At 41.6% G+C, this 25,586-nt stretch overlaps 1 protein-coding gene across 3 annotated transcripts in view; it reads left to right on the forward strand.

The window, feature by feature from the left end:
- Positions 1–25,586, forward strand: part of LOC123758709 (protein FAM135A) — a 429,327-nt gene that overhangs the window by 347,970 nt on the left and 55,771 nt on the right. For all 3 annotated transcript variants that reach the window (XM_069328828.1, XM_045743283.2, XM_069328829.1), the window contains 2 exons: positions 17,465–17,666; positions 22,855–23,104. In XM_069328828.1, coding sequence (XP_069184929.1) covers positions 17,465–17,666; positions 22,855–23,104 — 452 coding nt within the window. The remainder of the gene's footprint in view (positions 1–17,464; positions 17,667–22,854; positions 23,105–25,586) is intronic.

The raw sequence follows: 25,586 nt of genomic DNA on the forward strand, positions 1-25,586 counted from the left end.
TGGCTTCCATGGTGGTGTTTTCCATAGATATTTTCAAGAAAAGTTGAATCTCTTCTTGACTGACGGACACTTTTTGAGGCTGGCTGAATCTCTTACAGACTGACGGACACTCTATGAGGGTGGCTGAATCTCTTCCTGTGTGGGGACCTTACAAAGCGATCTTTTCACAACTACCTTACAAATTGATCTTTCCTGTAATCTTTTCAAGACTACCTTACATTTTACAAGCTTGGCTACATACCACCTACAGGTACTAATGCCAAGGGTGTACATGAGTGCTTTATTTGCAGGCACACAGAATGAAGAAACAGGAAGCGAAAATCTATCTGTAACTGATGCAACGAGAGCGAAGTTGCGCTGTGTACCATGGACTACTTCGTTGATCATTACTCACTTCCGAAGTACTGAGTGTGTAATATAGTGTGTTACTGTGTAAATAGTGTGTGAAACTGTACATACTGTATTGTAATTTTAGTGAATTTTTAACAAGTAATATTGCGACAATAAACATTTATTGTGGACACATTACTGACACATGTATCACAGTTCCATGGAACATTATGAACGTTCTACTGTATACATATTGTAATGGACACAAATATGCATTATATACGATAAAAAACAAATAAAACTGCATTGGAAATACATAGAACAAATAATTGAAAATATATTTGAGGCACAACCCGGTGCTTGAATGGCCCGCACAACCGTGTCTGGACAACTCACACACGGGCGACCAGGCCCTGATGACATCACAGCGCACCTTGTCCACGTCCCCACAACCAAAGTAAGTGGAATTTGGTATTTATTTTTACACAAACATGTTTAGGGAAGGGAATTTATCATCTTACAAAGAAAAACTAATTTTTTGGGAACACTTTATTTCATGCGCACAGGGGGAATTTCACAATAAACTTGGCACAGCACGGTGGTTAAAGGGGCGTTCAGGGGGCAACTGGCTCTGCCCAAGCTTGGTCCTATGATTCGTGGGCATTTCAGGTCGTGTCCTCAGGCCTGCAGTGGCATTGGTCGGCTCCTCAACATCCGGGGGATTCGGAGCTATCAGGGCAGGTTTCTTTCCCTTTGCTTCGTCAGATCATCCTGGAGAGGGTGCGCTTGGGCGTGGTCAAAATGACCTCATCCCTCAGGTGGGTTTCCCGCCTTTTTCCAGTACCAAAACGGGACTGTGCGGATCTGTGGTTCATTCTGGACTTGTCTTGTCTGAACCTCCAGATTCCTTACTTCTTCTTTTGGATGACCACAGTGTAGGAAACTAAGAAGATGAAATTAGGTACTTTTTGGTTTTGCTTTTAAATAAGGCAAAAGTTTTACAGTTTTTCAATTCACTAGGGAGTGAGTTCCATAGACTAGGTCCCTTAATTTGCATAGAGTGTTTACACAGATTAATTTTGACCCTGGGGATATCAAAGAGATATCTATTTCTGGTGTGGTGATAATGGGTCCTATTACATCTGTCCAGGGAGAGTTTCAGAGCATGGTTTGCATTTAAGAACAGGGTTTTGTAAATGTAGTTGACACAAGAGAATGTGTGGAGGGAGTTAATATTTAGCAAGTTTAGGGATTTAAACAAGGGAGCTGAGTGTTGTCTGAAAGCAGAGTTAGTTATTATTCTGATAGCAGATTTTTGCTGTGTGATGATGGGCTTAAGGTGGTTTGCAGTGGTAGACCCCATGCACAGATACCATAATTAAGATAGGGGTAGATTAGTGCATAATATAGTGAGAGGAGAGCAGAGTTAGGAACATAATATCTGATTTTGGAGAGTATACCAACTGTCTTAGAGACTTTCTTAGTTATGTGTTGAATGTGGGTGCTGAAGTTGAGTCTCTTGTCTAGGAATAGGCCAAGAAACTTGCCATCATTTTTATTACTGATGTTAATGTTGTCTATCTGTAGCTGAATTGCATTTGATGATTTGCTTCCAAATAAGATGTAGTAAGTCTTTTCGATGTTTAATGTTAGTTTGTTCGTTGACATCCATAAGTGGACTTTTTTTAATTCATTATTCACAACATTATTTAGTGTATGTGGGTTGAGGTTTGAGTAGATAAGGGTAGTATCGTCAGCAAACAATATAGGTTTGAGAATATTAGAGACATTAGGCAGATCGTATATATATAAGAAATAGAAGAGGTCCTAAGATGCTGCCCTGTGGCACTCCAACGGTAATTGGTAGAGTGGAAGAAGTTGTATCATTGATGGTTACATATTGGTGTCTGTCACTAAGATAGGATCGGATGTAGTCAAGGGCAAGGCCTCGGATTCCATAATGCTGGAGTTTAAGTAAGAGGTAGTTATGATTAACAGTATCAAAGGCTTTTCTTAGGTCAAGGAAGAGTCCAATCGGAAACTCATTTTTGTCAAGGGCTGAGTAGATAATGTCAAGGAGACTAATGATTGCATCATTGGTGCTCTTTTGGGACCGGAAGCCAAACTGGCAGGGGCTGAGTATCTCGAATTTTACGAGGTAGGAATAGAGCTGTTTGTAAATAATTTTTTCAAATATTTTTGATAGAATGGGTAGATTTGATATTGGTCTATAATTGTTTATGTCCGCCGGATTGCCTCCTTTATGGACTGGCGTTACTCTTGCTTTTTTGAGGATATCAGGGAAGGTGTGATACTCTATAGATTTGTTGAACAGTAGTGCTATGGGTGGGGCAAGGGCATGGGAGGCTCTCTTGTGCACAATGAACGGAATTTCACTGGTGTTCCCTGCCTTGGTTTTTAGAGAATGTATGATGGACACAACATCTGCCGGGCTGATTGGTGAAAGGAGAAGAGAGTTTGGATAGCTGCCTGAGAGATATGTGTTAATATGTGTCTGAGTCTGTGGGATTTTACTGGCAAGATTAGCACCAACCGATGAAAAGAAACTATTAAATTCATTTGCCATTTCTAAATCAGTTGACGGTATATCCCCATCCTTGTAGAGTTTTATTTGGTTATGTGAGTGTTGTTTAGTTCCTAGGATACTAGAGATAGTTTTCCAAGTGCTTTTCATGTTGCCTTTTGCTTCATTGAATCTATTCACATAATATGCAAGTTTTGCCTTTCTTATGATACTGGTAAGCATTGATGAGTACCTTTTAGCTACTTCCTTTGAAACTAGGCCAATCCTAACTTTCTTTTCATATTCATGTTTCTTGTTGATTGAGTTGAGAATGCCACTTGTGAGCCATGGATTGTTTAATCTTTTGTCAGTTACTTGCTTGGTAAGAAGGGGACAATGAAGGTTGTAGAGGCTTAGAGTTTTGGAGATGAAGAGGTTAGCTAATGAATTTATATCATGGGTATTATTGAATTCAGAATCCCAGTTAATATTGTAAAGTGCCTCTGTAAGATTGTCTAAAGCTGATTCACTGTGTAGCCTAAATGAAAGTTTCTTGCTTTTTGGTGGTGTTATGTCCATGTTCGCTATGAGAAAGGTAGGATAGTGGTCAGTTGTTCTGTCGTAGATTATACCAGATACAAGGGGAGCTGTTATGTTTGTCCATATGTGGTCCAAAGTAGTGGCTGATGTTTGAGTGACTCGGGTAGGTTTGGTGATTGTGGGGATTAGCATACAGGAGTTCATGCTGTTAAGGAAATAGTCAACTTGAGAGCAATTTTGTTGACCCAGGTCAATATTAAAATCTCCTCCCAGAATGATGTGGTTTTTGTTGAGATTGTTGTTTATAATAAGATTCCTTAGGTTGTCTGAGAAAGAAGCTATGTTAGTATTGGGAAATCTATAGATGGCTCCAATAGTCAAAGAGGATTTAAGGGATTTAATTGTAAACTGAGCAAAAGTATATTCACAGTAGTCATCTCTGTCACTAATAACACTGTTGCAGATAAATGTATCTCGGTAATATATAGCTGTGCCACCACCTTTTTTATTAGGCCTACAGTTATGAATGGCTTTATAACCAGCTAAGTTGTAGAGTTGGGTATACAGAGCACCACTTGGTTTCCGAACTTTAGTTATCCGAAACTTCCAGTTTCCCGATTGGGGTTGGGGAGTCATGCTACCCGAACAAAGTTCGGGTAGGAAGGGGTCCGCCAAGCGTCACGCCGGCTTGTGGTGGTGGGTGGGCGATGGTCCAGTTTGCCCACTGTGACTTCACAGATTCACGGCCTATTATTCCTATTATTTTGAATTGTCATAAGGCTGGAATGTTCATTCTGTGCTTTTGTTTTACATATCTGCACAATCAAGAAACATCTGTGCACCATGTTGGCTCCAAATGCACGCATTGCGTCAGTGGTGGGTGGATGGACGATGGAGCTTAGGTGGGAGGCAGTATGAATGAGGGGGGGGGGGGAGAATCAGTGAGAGAGGGGGGAGGTAGGGAGAGATGTTAAGAGGTAGGGAGAGATGCTAAGAGGGAGGGGGAGGTAGGGAGAGATGCTAGGAGGTAGGCAGGAAGGGATGGAAGTAGTGAGAATTAGGGAGGGAAAGGCAGGCTGGCAGGCACAGGCAGGCAGGCTGGCAGGCACAGGCAGGCAGGCACAGGCAGGCAGGCACAGGCAGGCAGGCACAGGCAGGCAGGCACAGGCAGGCAGGCAGGCAGGCAGGCAGGCAGGCTAGCTTGCAGGCAGGGAGTGAGTGGTAGTCACGCGGTTGAACCGCGTGACCTTGAGAGATGGGATGTAGGGGGCGGGTGGTTTGTTGGTGGTGGGGGTGAGACCGGCTCATTCCCGAAGATAAGCCTAACACACACTACCCGTTAGCATGATGGCAGGGAGGGAGGCAGGCTGGCTGGAAAGGAAGCAGGCTGGCAGGCTGGGAAGGAGGCAGGCTGGCAGGCTGGGAAGGAGGCAGGCTGGCAGGCAGGGAAGGAGGCAGGCTGGCAGGCTGGGAAGGAAGCAGGCTGGCAGGCTGGGAAGGAGGCAGGCTGGGAAGGAGGCAGGCAGGCAGGCTGGGAAGGAAGCAGGCTGGCAGGCTGGGAAGGAGGCAGGCTGGGAAGGAAGCAGGCTGGCAGGCTGGGAAGGAGGCAGGCTGGGAAGGAGGCAGGCTGGGAAGGAAGCAGGCTGGCAGGCTGGGAAGGAGGCAGGCAGGCAGGCAGGCTGGGAAGGAGGCAGGCAGGCAGGCTGGGAAGGAGGCAGGCTGGCAGGCTGGGAAGGAGGCAGGCTGGCAGGCAGGGAAGGAGGCAGGCTGGCAGGCTGGGAAGGAGGCAGGCTGGGAAGGAGGCAGGCTGGGAAGGAAGCAGGCTGGCAGGCTGGGAAGGAGGCAGGCTGGGAAGGAGGCAGGCTGGGAAGGAGGCAGGCAGGCAGGCAGGAAGCGATATATGGGTGTTGAAGTGAACCGTGAACCACGTGACCTTTGAGAGTGTGTGTGTGTGTGTGTGTGTGTGTGTATGGGTTTGGGGTGGGGGGTGGGGGTGGTGTGTCGGTGGTGGGGGGAGAGGGGGAGGTGTGTCGGTGGTGGGGGGAGAGGGGGAGGTGTGTCGGTGGTGGGGGGAGAGGGGGAGGTGTGTCGGTGGTGGGGGGAGAGGGGGAGGTGTGTCGGTGGTGGGGGGAGAGGGGGAGGTGTGTCGGTGGTGGGGGAGGGACGGGCTGACTCTGTAAGCCTAACCACACTCCACAGACCTGTGACCCAGATTTGTTTCTTAAATGTACAGTACATCATCGTATATTTTAGGCAGGATGTTCCTGCAGGCTGGCAGGAAACATCCAGAGGATGTTTGCCAGACGTCTTAATAATCAGTTAGGAACAATTAAGGACTTTTATAAAGCGGATCAGGACTTCACTTATTGATGAGTACAAAAAAAGCACGGTCGCATTTACGCCATGAACCTGACGATTTTTTTCCCTAGAGTTTTTTCATAAATTTTTCGGAAAAATTTCTTTTTACATTTCTAGTTTATTTTTTCCCCTCTATTTCTCGTATACGAACTTACATGTTAACCGACGGGTCTCGTCCCCAAGGGGTTCGGAAACCAAGTGGTGCTCTGTAGTCTTTATTTAGCCAAGTTTCTGTTAAAATAATGAACGATAGGTTAGTACCTATTGCTGTGAGTAATGCATTTAAATCGTCAAAATGTTTACCAAGTGATCTAACATTTTGGTTATAAACTGATAGACAGGTGCTATTTTGAAGTTTGTTTTTAGCCTGGTGTGCTGTGAAATACTTGCAATAATGATGATCAATGTGCTGGTTGGTGTAGATATGAGACAGAAGATTTTGATCAGGATCAATATCAGTGTGCATAGGGATGCAGAGGGATCACGATACAAGATACACGATAAAGCAAAACACAAGAATAAAAGCAAATACAATAAAATAGTAACAATTTAGAAGTAAAATAAAGATCCAATAGATAGCCAGGGAGGACACAGAAGTTACATAAAATAAAAAACAAAAAATCAGTAGAGACTGACAAAATAAATGTAAAATAAAAAATAATAAGAAAAATAATAATCATAAAAAAAATGATCTTGAAGATAATTAGCTTAGTAATGGTTAATTAACAGGGTAATAAAAAGCCCTAGGTTTAGTGACAAGGGGATTAACTAAGAACAAATAATTAAGAGTATAAAACAGGCAAAGATGACAAACAAAAAAAAAAATAAAAAAATAAAAATAAAAATAAACACCTTTGGAAAGGAAAGGCAGAGCTTAAGTACACTTTGGTTGTATGTGAGACTACAAATTATGTTCTGGTTATTCAGCTGATATCCCACAGTCATCCAGGAAGGAAGTGAGGTGTGCTTCAGTGGTTATGACATAAGTTTTTCCAGAGTCAGTCTTCCTAGCTATTATTTTACCATCGCGCACAAAACAATGTTTAATAGCAGTGGATCTATTGCAAATTCCACGTAGTTTAAATAAGAGATTTTGTCTGAATCTGGTAAGACATTCGTTCACATAAACATTGGATTTCATAGCGACTGCAGTAGTGATAAGGTCTGACTTGCGGGAGCAGCTATCTAACTTCACCCTTATCTTTCTGTTATTTGTACCAGATGATTTGGTACCCACTCTGTAAGCTGACTTAATGTCTCTTGCTTCGATTGAATAATTCAACTTAGTACGCAATTGTAGCTGTAGTAGCTGACTGGAAGGACTTCTCCCTCTCACTGTTGCATCAGGACACCCCCAATGCCGGTGATGTTAGCATCAACATTAATTTTTAAACTGCGCAGTGCATATATTTGCAGCTCGGGTTAACCATCGCGAAAGTGCTCACCACAGCTATGTATGGTTGAGAGTACCACGTAAGATTTAAAAGTCCTGCGGCTACATGGGGTTCACATCAGCTTCCTCAGGGCTGTTGCAAACTGATACCATTTAAAAAAAAATTGTGGGCAACATTCCCAGGTGTGAAAGCCTCAGTACTGAGTGAACAACCAAGACTGGTGCATGCAGCATGAACTAACAGCACTGCTATTCAGCTTGTGACCGCAGCCTCACCTAAAAATGTCAAAATATATATGTAACTGATATTATTTGGAAATGATAGTATTACAGAAGACCCCTGACTGTGATAAAAATGACCAGGATTCTGATAATAGCAGGATTGTTGTGATAATTAGAGCTGAGCATAGTATGGTGGGAGAAATAATGCTGAGGGAGGGAGGGAGGTAGCGTCATCTGCTGACATTGTGTGGCCACCTGTTATTGTCTAGAATCAACATATCAGCTTAGTGGTTTGCTATGGTGAACACACATGCAAATACTTATATATAACATGAGTTTATAGTGTAATAACAGCTAAAGGAGTATGTTGGGAGGAGCCATTTTGGTGAGGGAGGTGGCATTCTCTGCATGATTTGCCATGCAGTGTATTGTGGCCACTATGCTCTTTTGGGCACCATACAAGCTTAGTTGTACAGTTATGGTGAACAAAACATGTAGATACTTACATATATTGTGTGTATATAGTGTAATAACACCACAAACAGTATGGTTGGATATTAGAGCGTCTGGCCTTGAACGAGTGAGGGAGGGAGGCAGCGTCAGCTGTGTGTGGCGACCTCTGTTATTGTCTGCACTCATAATACCAGCTTAGTTGTACAGTTATCGTGAACAAAACATGTAGGTACTTATATATAATGTCTGTATATAGTGAATAAAAGCAAAAAGAGTATGGTGGGAGGAGGAGTGTTGGCGAGTGAGGTGTTGTTGAAGGTGGGAAGGCAGTGGCATTGGCTGGCTGGTGTATGGTGCCAACTCATTATTATTTTGACTCACCATACCAACTTATTGGTTTGTTATGGTGAACAAAACATGCTGATACTTATATATAACCTGTGTGTATATAGTGTAATAATAGCAAAACTATTTGTTTATTGTTTTATGAACATAATTATTGAATCACTAATATGCACACCATAATTTTGAGTATAGCGATGATTCACATATCTATTATATAAATATATCACTCTACACACTATTGAATAATATTACTGCAAAAAAATAAGAAAAATCAATCAGACATTTAAATAATTAGGTACTAATATCTTTGTGGTAACTTCCACCTGACAGCTCGGGTGACGCTGTCAGGTGGATCTCTGGAAGAGATCTCTGGAAGGGGAGATTCAGTCAGTCAGGAAGAGATTTAGCTATTCTTGAAAATATCTATGGAAAACACCACAATGGAAGTTGCTAACACTGTTCATCTATGCTACTTGTATCAGATGCATCATCACTGAACCCAGAAAATCATTCATCTATGTATCATCTATAAAAATTGTAGATGGCATGGGTGGGCAAGGGAGGCACTCAGAGCTACAACTGGATACACTCACTGTATCATCCTCAGCGGTGCTGTATCACTTGCATCCGACCCTTGTGTTAGGTCCTTATTGTGCATAGCTTCATCAATATCATGACCCGTATGTTCTTCAAACAATAAGGTCTGAATTTCACCGACAGAGAGCTTTCAACACCGCGTCGGACAGGTGTTTGGGAGCCAGAGGAACGTGCACCTCCCATGGTTACTCATTCAGAACTGATCCGGCCAGCAGTCCTAGGGAGATCTGGGATATTTTTTCGAGATGGCTGCCTCCTACTGAAAGTCCCAGGAGTCCATTTCAAACTCAACCTACCGAGCTTGCATTTCGACTGTGTACGAAAAAATTAAAAATACTTTTGTTGGGTGGCGTAGTAATGGGGAAACAGCACTGTTGTTTGGCACAGTGCAGTGGTTAAAGTACAGTACCTGGTTTTTGTCTGCATATACTCCAAGTAGGTTTGAGACTGAGTCTTGACAATCCCTGAAATGTTGGTAACTTTCAGTGGATAGTAGATATGCATCAAGGACGGCTTTCTTGAGTACTTCACAGTCAGGCTCAGTGGCAAGAGTACTGTGGGTCAATGCAGCTCTTCCTGTAAAGTGAGCTCTGAGAAGTACTGACCATTGGTTCCTTGGCCAGAGTAACTGAGTGCCCCAAGGCCTTGAAAGACAAAATATGAATCCACCTCTGTCTCTACAAAAGACGGCATCAATTTAATACACTGCGTGGGGTTCAAACGTACTGGTAAGTTCACTTCTGCTTCCTGGTGCTGAGATATGTGGGTACTTTCAAGATTTTAGTCTAATACTGTACTTTCAAATAAGTTCGTAATGCAAAGTGGAACATAATAGTTCAAAGGCATATCAAAGTACCAGATAAGTATCCGAGGGGGTAATCTGTCTGAATGAGTCACTTCTGTTGGGACAAAATTAATGTGGGTAATAAAGATATAGCATTAGTTAGAAGAATAACCATTCCCAGCATGAATTTGCGCATAAAACATCACATAATCAAAAGTCAATCTAACAAACAGATCACAAATTGCTACACCTGTAAAGTAGATATGTTCAGTCACCAGTATAAAAATCTCAAAATGAATTCTGAGAAAATGCAGACAAGTATAAAAGCCATGAATAAAAAATAAACACAACATTAACCATTGTATGGTGCCGGGCTATTTACCATTTGTCACCCACAGGTGCATACCAAATAAAAAAAAATTATTTTTTCTTCTAAACCTGTTAATTTGTGTTCACTGATCATGGGAAAAATAATAAAAAAAATGTAAGTGGCATATATTGCCCGCTATAGGGCGGGGAATTCTGGCAAAAAACAGGCACTGACTCAGCTTGCGTCCCAGACAGTCTGTTGCTCGCCAGCTGTCAGACAATAGTTGCCACAAAGAGATAATTACCTAATTATTTCAATGTCTCTGATTTTTCGTAGTTTTTTTGCTGTAATATTATTCAATAGTGTGTAGTGTGATATATTTATATAATAAAATGAGTGAATCATCGCTGTACTCAAAAATATGGTGTGCATATTGTTGATTCAATTATGTTCATCAAACAGTGAACAAATACTTTGTTGGTTATTACACTATATACACAGGTTATATATAAGTATCTGCATGTTTTGTTCACCATAACGAACCACTAAGTTGCTTTTATGAGTCAAAAAGTAACAAGGAGTGACCGCCACACACCAGCCAGCCACTCACTCTCTCAACACCTCACTCGCCCTCATTCTTCTCCCACCATACTGTTTTTGCTTCTATTCACTATATACAGACGTTATATATATGTATCTACATTCGTGTTCACCATAACAAACCACTAAGTTGGCCTGCTGAGTGGCAGTGGCAGCCCGCCACTGGCTGCCACTTCCTCTCTCCCTCAAGTCACCTGACTCACCCACATTCTCTTCCCACAATACTGTTTTTGCTTTTATTCACTATATACAGACGTTATATATTAGTATCTACATTCGTGTTCACCATAACGAACCACTAAGTTGGTATGCTGAGTGGCAGTGGCAGGCCGCCACTGGCTGCCACTCCCTCCCTCCCTCACCTCACCTGACTTGCCACCATTCTCCTCCCACCATATTGTTTTTTCTTTTATATACAGACGTTATATATAAGTATTTACATGTTTTGTTCACCATAACTGTACATCTAAGCTTGTTTGGTGAGTAAAGGCACAAAGACGTAGCTACTCACAGTCAGCTGGTGGCGGTCGCCCTCAAGGCCAGACGCACTAATATTTCTCCTCCAACAATACTGTTTGTGGTGTTATTACGCTATATACACACATTATATATAAGTATCTACCTCTTTTATTCACCATACCTGTACAAATAAGCTGGTATGGTGCCCAAAGACCATAGTGGTCACCAGTAAACAACATGACAAGTCGTGCAGACGACGCTCCTCCCTCAACAAAATGGCAGCTCCCAACCTACTCCTATTGCTGTTATTACACTCTATACACACGTTATATATAAGTATCTACATTTGTGTTCACCATAGCGAACCACTAAGCTGGTATGGTGAGTGCAGTCAATAAAAGGTGGCCACACACAGTCAGAAGACAACGCCACCACCCTCCCTCCCACAGCATTACTCCTCCCTCCATGGAGCACAGTGCTAAATATCACCACAATCCTGCTATTATCAGAACCCTGGTCAGTTTTATCACAGTCAGGGGTCTTCTGTAAAAATATCATCGCTACATAATAGCATGAACAAGTATATTATGGCATTTTTAGGCGATGCTGTGGTCACAAGCGGAACAGCAATGCTGTGAGCTCATGCTGCGTGCATCAGGCTTGGTAGCTCACTCAATACTGAGGCCCCTAATACCCGGGAATTTGGCCCACGATTTAAAAAAAAAATGGCGTCTGTTTACAAGAGCCCTGATGAAGGTATGGTGAACCCCGTGTATCCGCGTGCCGTTTAAATCTTGCGTAGTACTCCAAAGCATCATATGATGCGATGCGCAATTTACTGCAAGTCAGTCAAACCATCATATGATGCGATGCGCAGTTTAAGGGTTAAACAAAGGTTGCTAGGAACAGTTCCTGAGACCAGCTGCTTGGACAGGCCCGCATTCTATGTGATGTGATGCAGTAGTGCAGCAATACTGACTGCACTACTGATGTAGTGTGGCTCTTACTCACATAAAAATAAATGCTGCTTTGGCCCTTGCAGTGTAATTACCTAAGTGTAATTACCTAAGTGTAGTTACAGGATGAGAGCTACGCTCGTGGTGTCCCGTCTTCCCAGCACTCTTTGTCATATAACGCTTTGAAACTACTGACGGTCTTGGCCTCCACCACCTTCTCACTTAACTTGTTCCAACCGCCTACCACTCTATTTGCGAAGGTGAATTTTCTTATATTTCTTTGGCATCTGTGTTTAGCTAGTTTAAATCTATGACCTCTTGTTCTTGAAATACCAGGTCTCAGGAAGTCTTCCCTGTCGATTTTATCAATTCCTGTTACTATTTTGTATGTAGTGATCATATCACCTCTTTTTCTTCTGTCTTCTAGTTTTGGCATATTTAATGCTTCTAACCTCTCCTCGTAGCTCTTGCCCTTCAGTTCTGGGAGCCACTTAGTAGCATGTCTTTGCACCTTTTCCAGTTTGTTGATGTGCTTCTTAAGATATGGGCACCACACAACAGCTGCATATTCTAGCTTTGGCCTAACAAAAGTCATGAACAATTTCTTTAGTATATCGCCATCCATGTATTTAAATGCAATTCTGAAGTTAGAAAGCATAGCATAGGCTCCTTGCACAATATTCTTTATGTGGTCCTCAGGTGATAGTTTTCTATCTAGAACCACTCCTAGATCTCTTTCTTTATCAGAATTCTTTAATGATTTCTCACATAATATATAGGTTGTGTGGGGTCTATGTTCTCCTATTCCACATTCCATAACATGACATTTATTAACATTAAATTCCATTTGCCAAGTGGTGCTCCATATACTTATTTTGTCCAGGTCTTCTTGAAGGGCATGACAGTCATCTAAATTTCTTATCCTTCCTATTATCTTAGCATCATCAGCAAACATGTTCATATAATTCTGTATACCAACTGGTAGATCATTTATGTACACAATAAACATCACTGGTGCAAGAACTGAACCCTGTGGTACTCCACTTGTGACATTTCTCCATTCTGATACATTGCCTCTGATTACTGCCCTCATTTTTCTATCAGTCAGAAAATTTTTCATCCATGATAGAAGCTTACCTGTCACCCCTCCAATATTTTCCAGTTTCCAGAACAACCTCTTATGTGGAACTCTGTCGAAAGCCTTTTTTAGGTCCAGATAGATGCAGTCAACCCAACCATCTCTTTCCTGTAATATCTCTGTGGCTCGATCATAGAAACTTAGTAAATTCGATACACAGGATCTTCCAGATCGAAAACCATACTGTCTGTCTGATATTATATCATTTCTCTCTAGGTGTTCTACCCATTTAGTTTTGATTAGTTTTTCCAATACTTTCACTATTACACTTGTCAATGATACAGGTCTATAATTGAGGGGGTCTTCCCTGCTGCCACTTTTGTAGATTGGAACTATGTTAGCCTGTTTCCACCCGTCTGCTACGATTCCTGTACACAGGGATGCCTGAAAGATCAGGTGAAGTGGAATGCTGAGCTCAGATGCACATTCTCTCAGAACCCATGGTGAAACGCCATCTGGGCCAGCTGCTTTGTTCTTACCGAGCTCTTTGAGCATTTTTTCCACTTCGTCTCTAGACACCTCTATGTGTTCTATGTTGTTCTCTGGAATTCTTATTGTATCTGGTTCCCTAAAGATTTCATTTTGTACAAACACACTTTGGAACTTTTCGTTTAGTGTTTCACACATTTCCTTTTCATCTTCCGTGAATCTATTTCCCATTTTCAACCTCTGAATATTATCCTTTACCTGCAATTTGTTGTTTATGAATTTATAGAATAGACCTGGTTCTGTTTTACATTTGTCCGCAATCCCTTTTTCAAAATTTCTTTCTGCCTCTCTCCTCACTGCCGTGTAGTTGTTTCTCGCATCTTTGTATCGTAAGTGGCAGGATGAAATAAGAAACAGATGAACAAATAATGAACTTTACTATAATAATAAATAACAGAAAACAGGTCCTGCAAACACTTGGCTATTATAACAGAACAAACAATGCAAGCAAATGAAAACAATATGAATACAATACAATATTAATATGAATACAATACAATATTATACTGGTGAGCTGAAGCTATCCACCATACCCTACAGCATCCAACACACGTCGTAGGCTGGTAGCAGACAGCGGGTGAAAGAAGCAGTGATGACCCCAAGAGCACCAGATAGAGACTGGCTTCTATGGGTGCAGGGGCCCTATTTATACCGCTACTGGTGATGACGTTGCGTCTTGTGTCAACAAGGGTAGTAACAAACAGCTGGCGGTAACTGTTAGTTTGTGGCTGCACAACAGCTGGATAGAGGCAGCAAACTGCTTGGTAGAAGTGGCTAACTGCTAGTTTGTGGAGGCACTCTGCCTGCCAGCAAGCCATACCAGTCACTGGGTGGCGGAGCGTGTGGCAGGTAGAGCATCCATCGTAAGACTGGTCTTGGCTGACATAGAGGTGGACTTCCAGTGTGATAACGTGGAAGGTAAGTGGAAGAGGCAGCTCCACTGCTATGCAGGGGAAATAAAGAATGATAATAATTACATGATGGATGGAATTGCAGGAATTGCAACAGTACAGCAGAGGTAGTTTTAACTAAATAAATAGAAGACTACAATTTTCTTTAAGTTTATACATGGCAGATATCAGCAGTTAAGGTCTATGTTTTCCTCGTTCTTCATTGTTAGCTTAAGGAGAGGGCATCAAGAGCCTTCCCCCAGAAAACCATCATTGAATGTAATGAAATGATCCTCTCTGGGTGAGCCAAGGTGGCTCCATGACTCCCCTTTCCCACCACCCCTATTAGGTACATCAATTCATGGTTCATCAGCTCCAGCTCACTTGCCTTAACCCTTACGCTACTCTGCTATTAATAGCCGTCAACATCGCTGTGCACTAGAAATATAAAAATTAAAAAAAAAAAAATTGTCTTATAAAAGTGTTCATTTGTGTTCCCTGACCACAAATCCCTGAAATCATAAATGACATATTTTGGCCGCAATAGGGCGAGGAAGTCTGCTAAAATGTAAGCATTGACAGAGCAAGCGTCGGAGGCGGTCAGCTCCACCCAAGCTGTCAGGTGGGAGTTGCCATAAAGATGATATTACCTAATTATTTCAATGTCTGATTGATTTTTTCTTATTTTTTTTGCAGTAGAGTATTATTATTCAATAGTGTGTAGTGTGATATATTTATATAATAAAATGTGTGAATCATCGTTATACTCAAAAGTATGGTGTGCATATTAACGATTCAATTATTATGTTCATAAAACAATAAACAAATAGTTTTGCTGTTATTACACTATATACACAGGTTATATATAAGTATCTGCATGTTTTGTTCACCATAACAAACCAATAAGTTGGTATGGTGAGTCAAAACAACAATGAGTGGCCGCCACACACTAGCCACAAACGCCCCCTCCTTCCCTCCCTCACCAACACCTCACTTGCCAACATTCCTCCTGCCACCATGCTGTTTTTGCTTTTATTCACTATATACAGATGTTATATATATAAGTATCTACTGTACATGTTTTGTTCCTATAACTATACAACTAAGCTGGTATGATGAATTCAGACAATAACAGAGGTCGCCACACAGAGTCAGCTGATGCTCCCTTCCTCCCTCACCCATTCAAGACCAGACACACTAACATTCCTCCTCCAACCATACTGCTTTTGGTGTTACTTCACTATATACACACATTATATATAAGTATCTACATGTTTTATTCACCATAACTGTACAACTAAGCTGGTATAGTGCCCAAAGTACATAGTGGCCACCCTACACAGCATGACAAGTCATGCAGATGACACCACGTCCCTCACCAAAATGGCTCCTCCCAACATACTCCTTTTGCTGTTATTACACTAATACACATGTTATATGTAAGTATCTACATTTGTGTTCACCATAGCAAACTACTACGTTGGTATGGTGAGTCCAGACATTAAAATGTGGCCACACAGAGTCAGCAGACGATGCTACCTCCCTCCCTCGCCAAGATTACTCCTCCTGCCATACTATGCACAGTGCTAATCATCACCACAATCCTGCTATTATCAGAAATCTGGTCATTTTTATCACAGTCAGGGGTCTTCTATAATACTATCATTGCTAAGTAATAGCAGTTACATATATATATTTGGACATTTTTAGGCGATACTGTGGTCACAAGCAGAACAGCAGTGCTGTTAGCTCATGCTGCGTGCACTAGCCTTGGTTGCTCAGACAGTACTATGGGTCCCACACCGAGAATGTTGCCCACGATTATTTTTAAAAATGGTGTCTGTTTACAAGAACCCTGAGGAAACCTAAATGCCCCGTGTAGGCGCGGGACCCTCAATCGACTATATTATGATAAGCGCATTGCGGTGCAGGTTACTCCCATCACCTATGTGAGTATTGAGCAACATAAGGGTTAAAACTAAGAATCCCTGGGATTGCCACACGTTACTGGCTCTGCACATTATAGGTATTTTGTACCCTGTTTTGGGTGACCCATTTCATTTTGAGAGAATCTTTTGCAGTATCTGTTGGCTGTTTTGGTGTTTCATTTTCATGAACTGGGCAGTTGCCTGTATAGTCTCGCCTACTGTCTTCTTGCTTTCCTAGTGAGGGTGACCGTAAGAATTCTCTTCTCTCTGTGCCTCTTTGAGGTGGGTCAAGTTATGGCTCTTGTTCCTAGTAGGCCAACAGGATTCCAGTGACATGTGACTTAGTATGCAATGGGAAGCTATCTCAACAATATAGCTTCAGAAAGCCACTTATACTCACCTAGAAAAGGTCATTTCATCACACTGATTTTTTTTTTTATGGTGAATGCTGGCTTAATAAGTGAGAATTGTTACAGTACATACACTATTTGAGTACTGTAATTATAAAAGATTGGTAAAGTAACAGCACCATGATTTAGTTATTTTAGGATGAAAACTCAGTTGGCAAATATACTGTGTAGAGTGGTAGATACATTGCTCAGACTACAAAATGTTAATTAGGTACTGTACTTCTTTGATGCTCTTTTAAATTAAATATAGTACAACAGTTAATACTTACACAGCTCCAATCACTATTTGTGATTTCCTCCTTTGCTTAATTGCTGTATGCAATTTTTTCCATTTGATTTGTTAACTATTTGTGGTCATGCATACCTCACTGTAGTACTTTAATAGCTACAGAGTATAAGGGTTAATGCATTTTGGAAGCTTATCTACAATTTAGGACCAGTAATTTGTGTAGCATTTCTACTTGCATTGTTAAGTTGGACCAGACTCTGAACATCAATTAGCTACTCACACAAATTCAGTGAAATATTTTGATAGCTAATTCTTCCTCTATTTCCAGTATTGTGACTGTGAATTCATCCATGATTAGAGCATAACCTTGTTTTACCCTCTTGAGTTATTTGAACCACCCATGCAGGAGGGTAATAGTACTTTGGTTTATTTGTAATGGACTAGACACATATTCTTAAAAACTTTGTTTTTTGAACAGATTTGTAATACCACCTTTGCTTTCTCTGCAGTGATTTCTCAGGTCTGGCATCAACTGTTCCATACTTCCATGTGAGCGATGACTGCCGAGTGCTGTCGCCAGATGGTCTCCACCTCATTGTCTGTGTTCATGGCCTTGATGGCAACTCTGCTGACCTCAGGCTAATTAAAACCTATCTAGAGATTGGCTTGCCAGGAGCTAATCTTGATTTTCTAATGTCAGAGCGAAATCAAGTAAGTTTAGTGTATTGAATGGTATTTTCTGTGCTGTAGGATTTTCTTGTTTGAATTAGCTTCTTGATGCACTTATATTTTCCATGGATGAATTCATATGTAGTGCAACGTTGAAAATCCAGACTTTGCTACAATGATAACCTTAAAAAAACTAGAAGGATGCAAACTAGAAAACTAGAAACTACTGATGCAACATTCAAAATTTCAGAATAGGGACCTGAAGTTTCTAATTTGCTCAGAAAACCTTGACTGATCCTGCATAATTAATATTATCCAATCATATAGTAAATGCTATAGCCAACCTTTACTTGACTCATTTCACTACGTATCTGAAATAATACAAAAGCAAATGTAACAATTCAAAGTTGAAATTAAAATTATCATAATACTTAATGAAATAAATGCATACATGAAAACACAGTCATGCTACCCAAGATATATAGCTGGAACTGCTGAAGGCCAGCATACCACACAACTAGACAACAGTCAGCACACGGGGGTGCAATTAATGCCAATAAGAAATAACAATGTTGATAAACAATAACTTAATATTGTACGGTATTATATAGTAAGATTCAAAACCTGTTCCAAAATTAATGTAACTACCTAAGTGTAGTTACAGCATGAGAGCTACGCTCGTGGTGCCCCGTCTTCCCAGCACTCTTTGTCATATAACGCTTTGAAGCTACTGACAGTTTTGGCCTCCACCACCTTCTCACTTAACTTGTTCCAACCGTCTACCACTCTGTTTGCGAAAGTGAATTTTCTTATATTTCTTCTGCATCTTTGTTTATTTAGTTTAAATCTATGACCTCTTGTTCTTGAAGTTCCAGGTCTCAGGAAATCTTCCCTATCGATTTTATCAATTCCTGTTGCTATTTTGTACGTAGTCATCATATCTTCTCTTTTTCTTCTGTCTTCTAGTTTTGGCATATTTAATGCCTCTAACCTCTCCTCGTAGCTCTTGCCCTTCAGTTCTGGGAGCCACTTAGTAGCATGTCTTTGCACCTTTTCCAGTTTGTTGATGTGCTTCTTGAGATATGGGCACCACACAACCGCTGCATATTCTAGCTTTGGCCTAACAAAAGTCATGAATAATTTCTTTAGTATATCGCCATCCATGTATTTAAATGCAATTCTGAAGTTAGAAAGCATAGCATAGGCTCCTTGCACAATATTCTTTATGTGGTCCTCAGGTGATAGTTTTCTATCTAGAACCACCCCTAGATCTCTTTCTTTATCAGAATTCTTTAAAGATTTCTCACATATTATATAGGTTGTGTGGGGTCTATGTTCTCCTATTCCACATTCCATAACATGACATTTATTAACATTAAATTCCATTTGCCAAGTGGTGCTCCATATACTTATTTTGTCCAGGTCTTCTTGAAGGGCATGACAATCATCTAAATTTCTTATCCTTCCTATTATCTTAGCATCATCAGCAGACATGTTCATATAATTCTGTATACCAACTGGTAGATCATTTATGTAGACAATGAACATCACTGGTGCAAAACCTGAACCCTGTGGTACTCCACTTGCGACATTTCTCCGGTCCAATACATTGTCTCTGATTACTCCCCTCATTTTTCTATCAGTCAGAAAAATCTTTCATCCATGTTAGAAGCTTACCTGTCACCCCCTCCAATATTTTCTAGTTTCCAGAACATCCTCTTATGTGGAACTCTGTTGAAAGCCTTTTTTAGGTCCAGATAGATGCAGTCAACCCAACCATCTCTTTCCTATAAAATCTCTGTGGCTCCATCATAGAAACTGAGTAAATTTGATACACAGGATCTTCCAGATCGAAAACCATACTGTCTGTCTGATATTATATCATTTCTCTCCAGGTGTTCTACCCATTTAGTTTTGATTAGTTTTTCCAATACTTTCACTATTACACTTGTCAGTGATACAGGTCTATAATTGAGGAGGTCTTCCCTGCTGCCACTTTTGTAGACTGGAACTATGTTAGCCTGTTTCCACTTGTGTGTGTGTGTGTGTAATTACCTAAGTGTAGTTACAGGATGAGAGCTACGCTTCGTGGTGTCCCGTCTTCCCAGCACTCTTTGTCATATAACGCTTTGAAACTACTGACGGTCTTGGCCTCCACCACCTTCTCACTTAACTTGTTCCAACCATCTACCACTCTATTTGCGAAAGTGAATTTTCTTATATTTCTTCGGCATCTGTGTTTAGCTAGTTTATATCTATGATCTCTTGTTCTTAAAGTTCCAGGTCTCAGGAAATCTTCCCTATCGATTTTATCATAATTATATTATCGTGTGTGTGTGTGTGTGATGAGGTCATAGTGACGTCACACACCCTGTGCATAACATTTATAAAAAACAAAATTATTTCTCTCATTTTGATTGGGTTGAATTTACTTAACCCTTGGATGGTGAAGCTATTAACCCTTAAACTTCACAACACATCAATACCTGTGGTAAGTAACTGTCACGGAACTTCGCATCACAGCTATTGATGTGTTAGAGTACCACGCAAGATTTAAAAGTCCCACGGCTACACGGGGTTCACATCAGCTTCTTTAGGGCTCTTGTAAACAGATGCCATTTTCTGTGGGAAGCCCCTATGGTTCCCTGGAGCTTATCGGGCTAATGTATGTTATATTAGACCGGGAAATTAGCTATGAAGTTCAGACCTACCAGGGACCAGTGCCAGAATCTGGCCCCTTCATTGAAGTTTCAGGGTGCAATGGCCCTGGAAAACCCCCTAGTGGTTGGGGATTTTCCTTATCTGACATCGACCAGGGTTAGGCACCCAGAAAGGTAGGCATAACAAAACAAACCCCACATGGTAAGAAACTAAAACAAAAAGCCAAATAGAGAGGTAGAAACTCCCTACAATCCCAAGGAAACCAGCAAACAAGCAAATATCATACTTTACTGACCCGCCGCTTGTCCGTGCAGCCCTCCCGTCCCCAAGAGGGAAAGGGGGGGGCCTGGACCTCACTGCAGCCAGCTGCCTTGCACCAGTTCATAAGCTAATGTCAACCGGGACAGACACCTCTCTGGCCCCAGTTTCCTAGGCGGTGTTTGCCTTCGTGGCGCTCACTGCTGTGTTTTTGTATTGTGCGGTCGCCAGGTTTTCTTCGTCAGTACCGGGGCTGCATACACTTAGGGGCTTCTTTCCCTAAGCGCCCTGTGAGTACTGCCCCTGCGTGACAGGGTTATCTTCCCTGGGGCGTTCCTGAACCATTCCCGTAGAGGCCTATTGCTGCTCGGCATTTGCCTCGCCTTTGAGACCAGCTGGGGCTTGGGCCCTTATATATATATATAATAAAATAATTATATATATATATATATATATATATATATATATATATATATATATATATATATATATATATATATATATATATATATATATATATATATATAATTATTTTCTTGTTTTGGGCTTCTGTTCCTCTGACTAGTGTTCTAGCATTTTTGGCCTTGGGTAGGGACTGGTATTGTGCCTAATATTTACATATATAAGTATTTACATTTGTGTTCATCATAGCGAACCACTAAGCTGGTATGGTGAATCCAGACAATAACAGGTGGCCACACAGAGTCAGCAGACAATGCTCCCTCCCTCCCTCCTTCTGCATTACTCCTCCCACCATACTATGCACAGTGCTAATTATCACAACAATCCTGCTATTTTCAGAATCCTGGTCATTTTTATCACAGTCAAGCTCTTCTGAAATACTATCATTGCTAAATAATATCAGTTACATACTGTATATATTTTGACATTTTTAGGGGATGCTGTGGTCACAAGCTGAACAGCAGTGCTTTTATTTCATGCTGGGTGCGCTAGCCTTGGTTGCTCACTCAGTACTGAAGCTCTCACACCCAGGAATGTTACCCATGATTTTTTTTCAAGATGGGGTCTGTTAACAGGAGTTCTGAGACACAAGATGTGAGCCCCATGTACCCGCGGGAGTTGTGAATCGCACCCTATACCAAAAAATGTCCACATAGCGCTCTGCGCACCCTCGATCCACCACCACAAGGTACTCTGCACAGTGCAGTGGTTAAACGTAAAGTGCTCATAGGCTATTGCTCCTTGCGCCTCTCTGAGAGGACCAGGTTCTGGCTCATGGTTCCTGGTAGGCACCACCAGACTTCTCTGACACCATCCCCCACCACTGATACCACAAGACTTATGACACCATCCCCTACCACTGACACCACCAGACTTCTGACACATCTCCCTCCACCAGACTTCTCTGACACCATCCCCCACCACTGACACCACCAGACTTCTGACATCATCTCCCATTACCAGACTTCTCTGACACCATTCCCCTCCACTGATACCACAAGACTTATGACACCATAACCTACCACTGACACCACCATTTTTCTCTGACACCACTCCCCACCACTGACACCACCAGACTTCTGACACCATCTCCCACCACCAGACTTCTCTGACATCATCCTCCACCACTGACACCACCTGACTTCCCTGACACCATCCCCCCACCACTGATACCACCAGACTTCTCTGACACCATCCCCTACCACCAGACTTCTCTGACACCACCCCCCACCATTGACACCACCAGACTTCTGACACCATCCCCCACCACTGACACCACCAGACTTCGCTGACACCATCCCCCACCACTGACATCACCAGACTTTTGACACCACCCACCAACATCAATATGAAATTTTATAATGTACTCTGTTGTCAGAGGCGTCCAAGAATTTACAAGAACCAGCGCGGGAACACTAGGAAGCAACACTTGGTTTTCTCATTAATCAAGCGGAAGCTTGTCAATCAAGACAAATTTTCTGTCAGTGGCTCACTCATGTGAAAAGCTCGTAGATGGGGCTGTTCATCACCCGAGGTTCCTCTGTATTTTGTTTTTAGGAATTGTTTGTATGTAAACATTCATACTTTCTTTGGCTGTAAAATGTCCCTGAGAACATCTATTTCTGATATCCAAAATGTACCTAAAAAATGTTCATTTTCCTGAGAACTGGCCAAACATAAAACAAATGCAAAGTATTTGAAAATTTGGAACATTTTAAAATTTAGAATAAGGGTTTTAACTAACTGTCTGGATTTTCAAAATTGTATTGTGTGGTAATCTTTTTTTAAATTAAATTTATACATCAAATATTTTATACAATATTCATTTACATGTTGCTGTTTTCCACAGGGAGATACATTCTCAAATTTTGAAACTTTGACTGAGCGTTTAGTATCAGAAATTTTATACCATATTGAAGCATACAACCTCAACCCTAAACGTATTTCATTTGTGGGTCACTCCCTGGGAAACATTATCATCCGAGGGGCTGTATCACACCCACACATGAAGCCCTTCCTGCCAAAACTTCACACATTCCTCTCCTTGTCTGGACCACACCTCGGCACACTCTACAACAATAGTGGACTTGTCAACATGGGTAAGTTTGATAAAAGTTTGTACACCTTGCTATTTTAATTATATTTTAATATAGATTTCACATATATACAATGGATGTCTAGTTATTGGCATTTATCTCTCATATTATAAGTAATATTTTAGTTTATATTTTATTTTCTGAGAGGGCCTCTCAGTAGCTTCCCACTGCTAATGAACTTGGGCTGCCAAGCCTTAACCTTTCGGCTGCTCAAGCAATTTTAGCATGCAACACTCGGGTGGATTTGCTGTCAGCGCCATTGCTAGCTGGCCGCACACGGATTTCTTCCCAGAAAAACTTACGATTCTAAGCACCCATCAGCTCAAATCAACCTGGTTTCGTGAGGAAGAATACATCAATTCGCCAAGACCCAGGCGATAACTTGTTTGGAAGGAAATAATTTCAATTTTATCTACAATTATGGTGAAACAACGTTGTTGATTACCTGCTGTCCAGCTGACTGGCATTCTGTGCAACCCAGTATGCAGCAACCCAAACTCTCGTGCCACACTATCGACGCCCATGACCCCTTTTTTTTTTTTTTTTTTTTTTAGGACTGTATCACTGACTGGGTCACTTACAGTCCTACCTTGAAGGGTGATGCAATATCCTGTGGGCATTGCCACAAAGGAGCACCTTAGAAGGTGTACTGAGCCTGACAGGGAAAGGTAGACCAAACTTGCTCATTTAGGTGTTAGGTATCCCTGATTCCACCTGGGGGAATCATTCTACAATCTCCGTTGGAGAGAAATGAATTTCTCCAGGCCTATGAGTGTCTCAGGCATTAGGTAGGACAGTGAATCGGTCCTCACTATGTGACGAGTCATGTGGAAGTCAAAGAGAAAGAGGCAATGGAGGCAGTTTTCAGACGAGGAGGGACAGTGTACCGATGTGCAGCAGGCACCGAAGAAAACTGTTATTGAGGCTTCACCAATTGCTTCTACCAGCATGATAGCAGACATAATGGACCTAGAGAGGACAGTATCAGTCTCACACCAGCCAGTGTCAGACAGTGCTTCTCTGTCCACAACCCAGCCACAAGATGACAGTATGAGACATGAGAGGACAGCACCAGTCACACACCAGCCAGTTTTTTTTTTTCTCTACCACAGACGTGGCCACATATTTACAATGCTAAACAGCATATATACATTTTCTTCTGTCCTCCATGGACAGGGTTAGAGATGTGTTAAACATATAGTTCAAGGGTTTATTGAACAATCAACCACAGAAGGTGATTCGGTGCTTTTAAAATGCTAAGCTAACCTACATACGTAAATACATAGATACACAGATTTACGTATGCCCTACATAAAGTGTTCAATGTGTCTTTTACATAGTGTCATTAATGTGCATTTACAAAGGTGAAATATAATTCTGATCAGCTTCCATATATACTTTATACACATACATACACACACACACACACATATACATACATATACATATATACATACATATATATATACACACACATGCATTCACATGACATTTGTCTCTTTTACTCTGACAGGGTGAGATAGCTGATAGAGAAACTAGTGTGCAATTAAGCACTTAATCACTGAAGGTGATGAAGGTGCTTTTACAAGCTCAGGTTATATAGTTACATCACATACATGCATTGTATAATTGATACATTACATGGTTAATCTTGGGTACAAGTCCAATATATCATCAAGTGTTCCAGTACTCATATAGTAATTACACAGTTCAGCATACCTTAGCCCCAGTGTCAGACAATGTACCTCTCTCCACAGCCCAGCCACAGGACAACATTATGAGAGAGGAGAGGACACCACCAGTCTCACACCAGACATCGCCAGACTCTGCACATCTTTCAAAATTCAAGATAATGCAGACAAACCCCTTTCCTACAGCATATGGAGTAATAACGGCGATGGAAAAGGAACAACCAGAGCTGAAACTTTCCATCACAGTCAACCTGAAAGGAGAAATAATAATGACACCACAAGACCAACAGACTGCAAATTACTTAGAAAAAAGTAACAGTCCTGCAAGGGAAACCTGTATGCTTGGAAAAGCTGGACCCTTCAGAAAGATGCACACGAGTCATGCTTTAGGATACCCAATCGATTTTCCCCTGGATCCAGTACTAGAACACAAGGAAATCCTGAATGTGGAACGATGCCACACAAAAGTAGACAAGGCAGCAACACGTCAGGTTCCAGTGACCATCATGGGACATGTGCCAGAAGCATTCAATCTTGGAAATTGGGGAATATACCGACAGAGACCATACGTTCCGGAACCCCTGGGCTGCTTCAGGTGCCAGAAATATGGCCACCATCAATCACGCTGCACCGGACAGGAGAGATGCGGAGTGCGCAGTCTGAGGCATCCAACCAAAGACTGTATAGCCAAGCACAAGGCAAAACAAACCACAACAGCCAAATGTCCAAATTATGGAAGCAAACATCATGCCTGGAGCACAACCTGCTCTGCACGGAAAGAAAAAGTGCAGACA

The sequence above is a fragment of the Procambarus clarkii genome, chromosome 22 (genome assembly GCF_040958095.1).
Source record: "Procambarus clarkii isolate CNS0578487 chromosome 22, FALCON_Pclarkii_2.0, whole genome shotgun sequence".
Taxonomy (NCBI): Eukaryota; Metazoa; Arthropoda; class Malacostraca; order Decapoda; family Cambaridae; genus Procambarus; species Procambarus clarkii.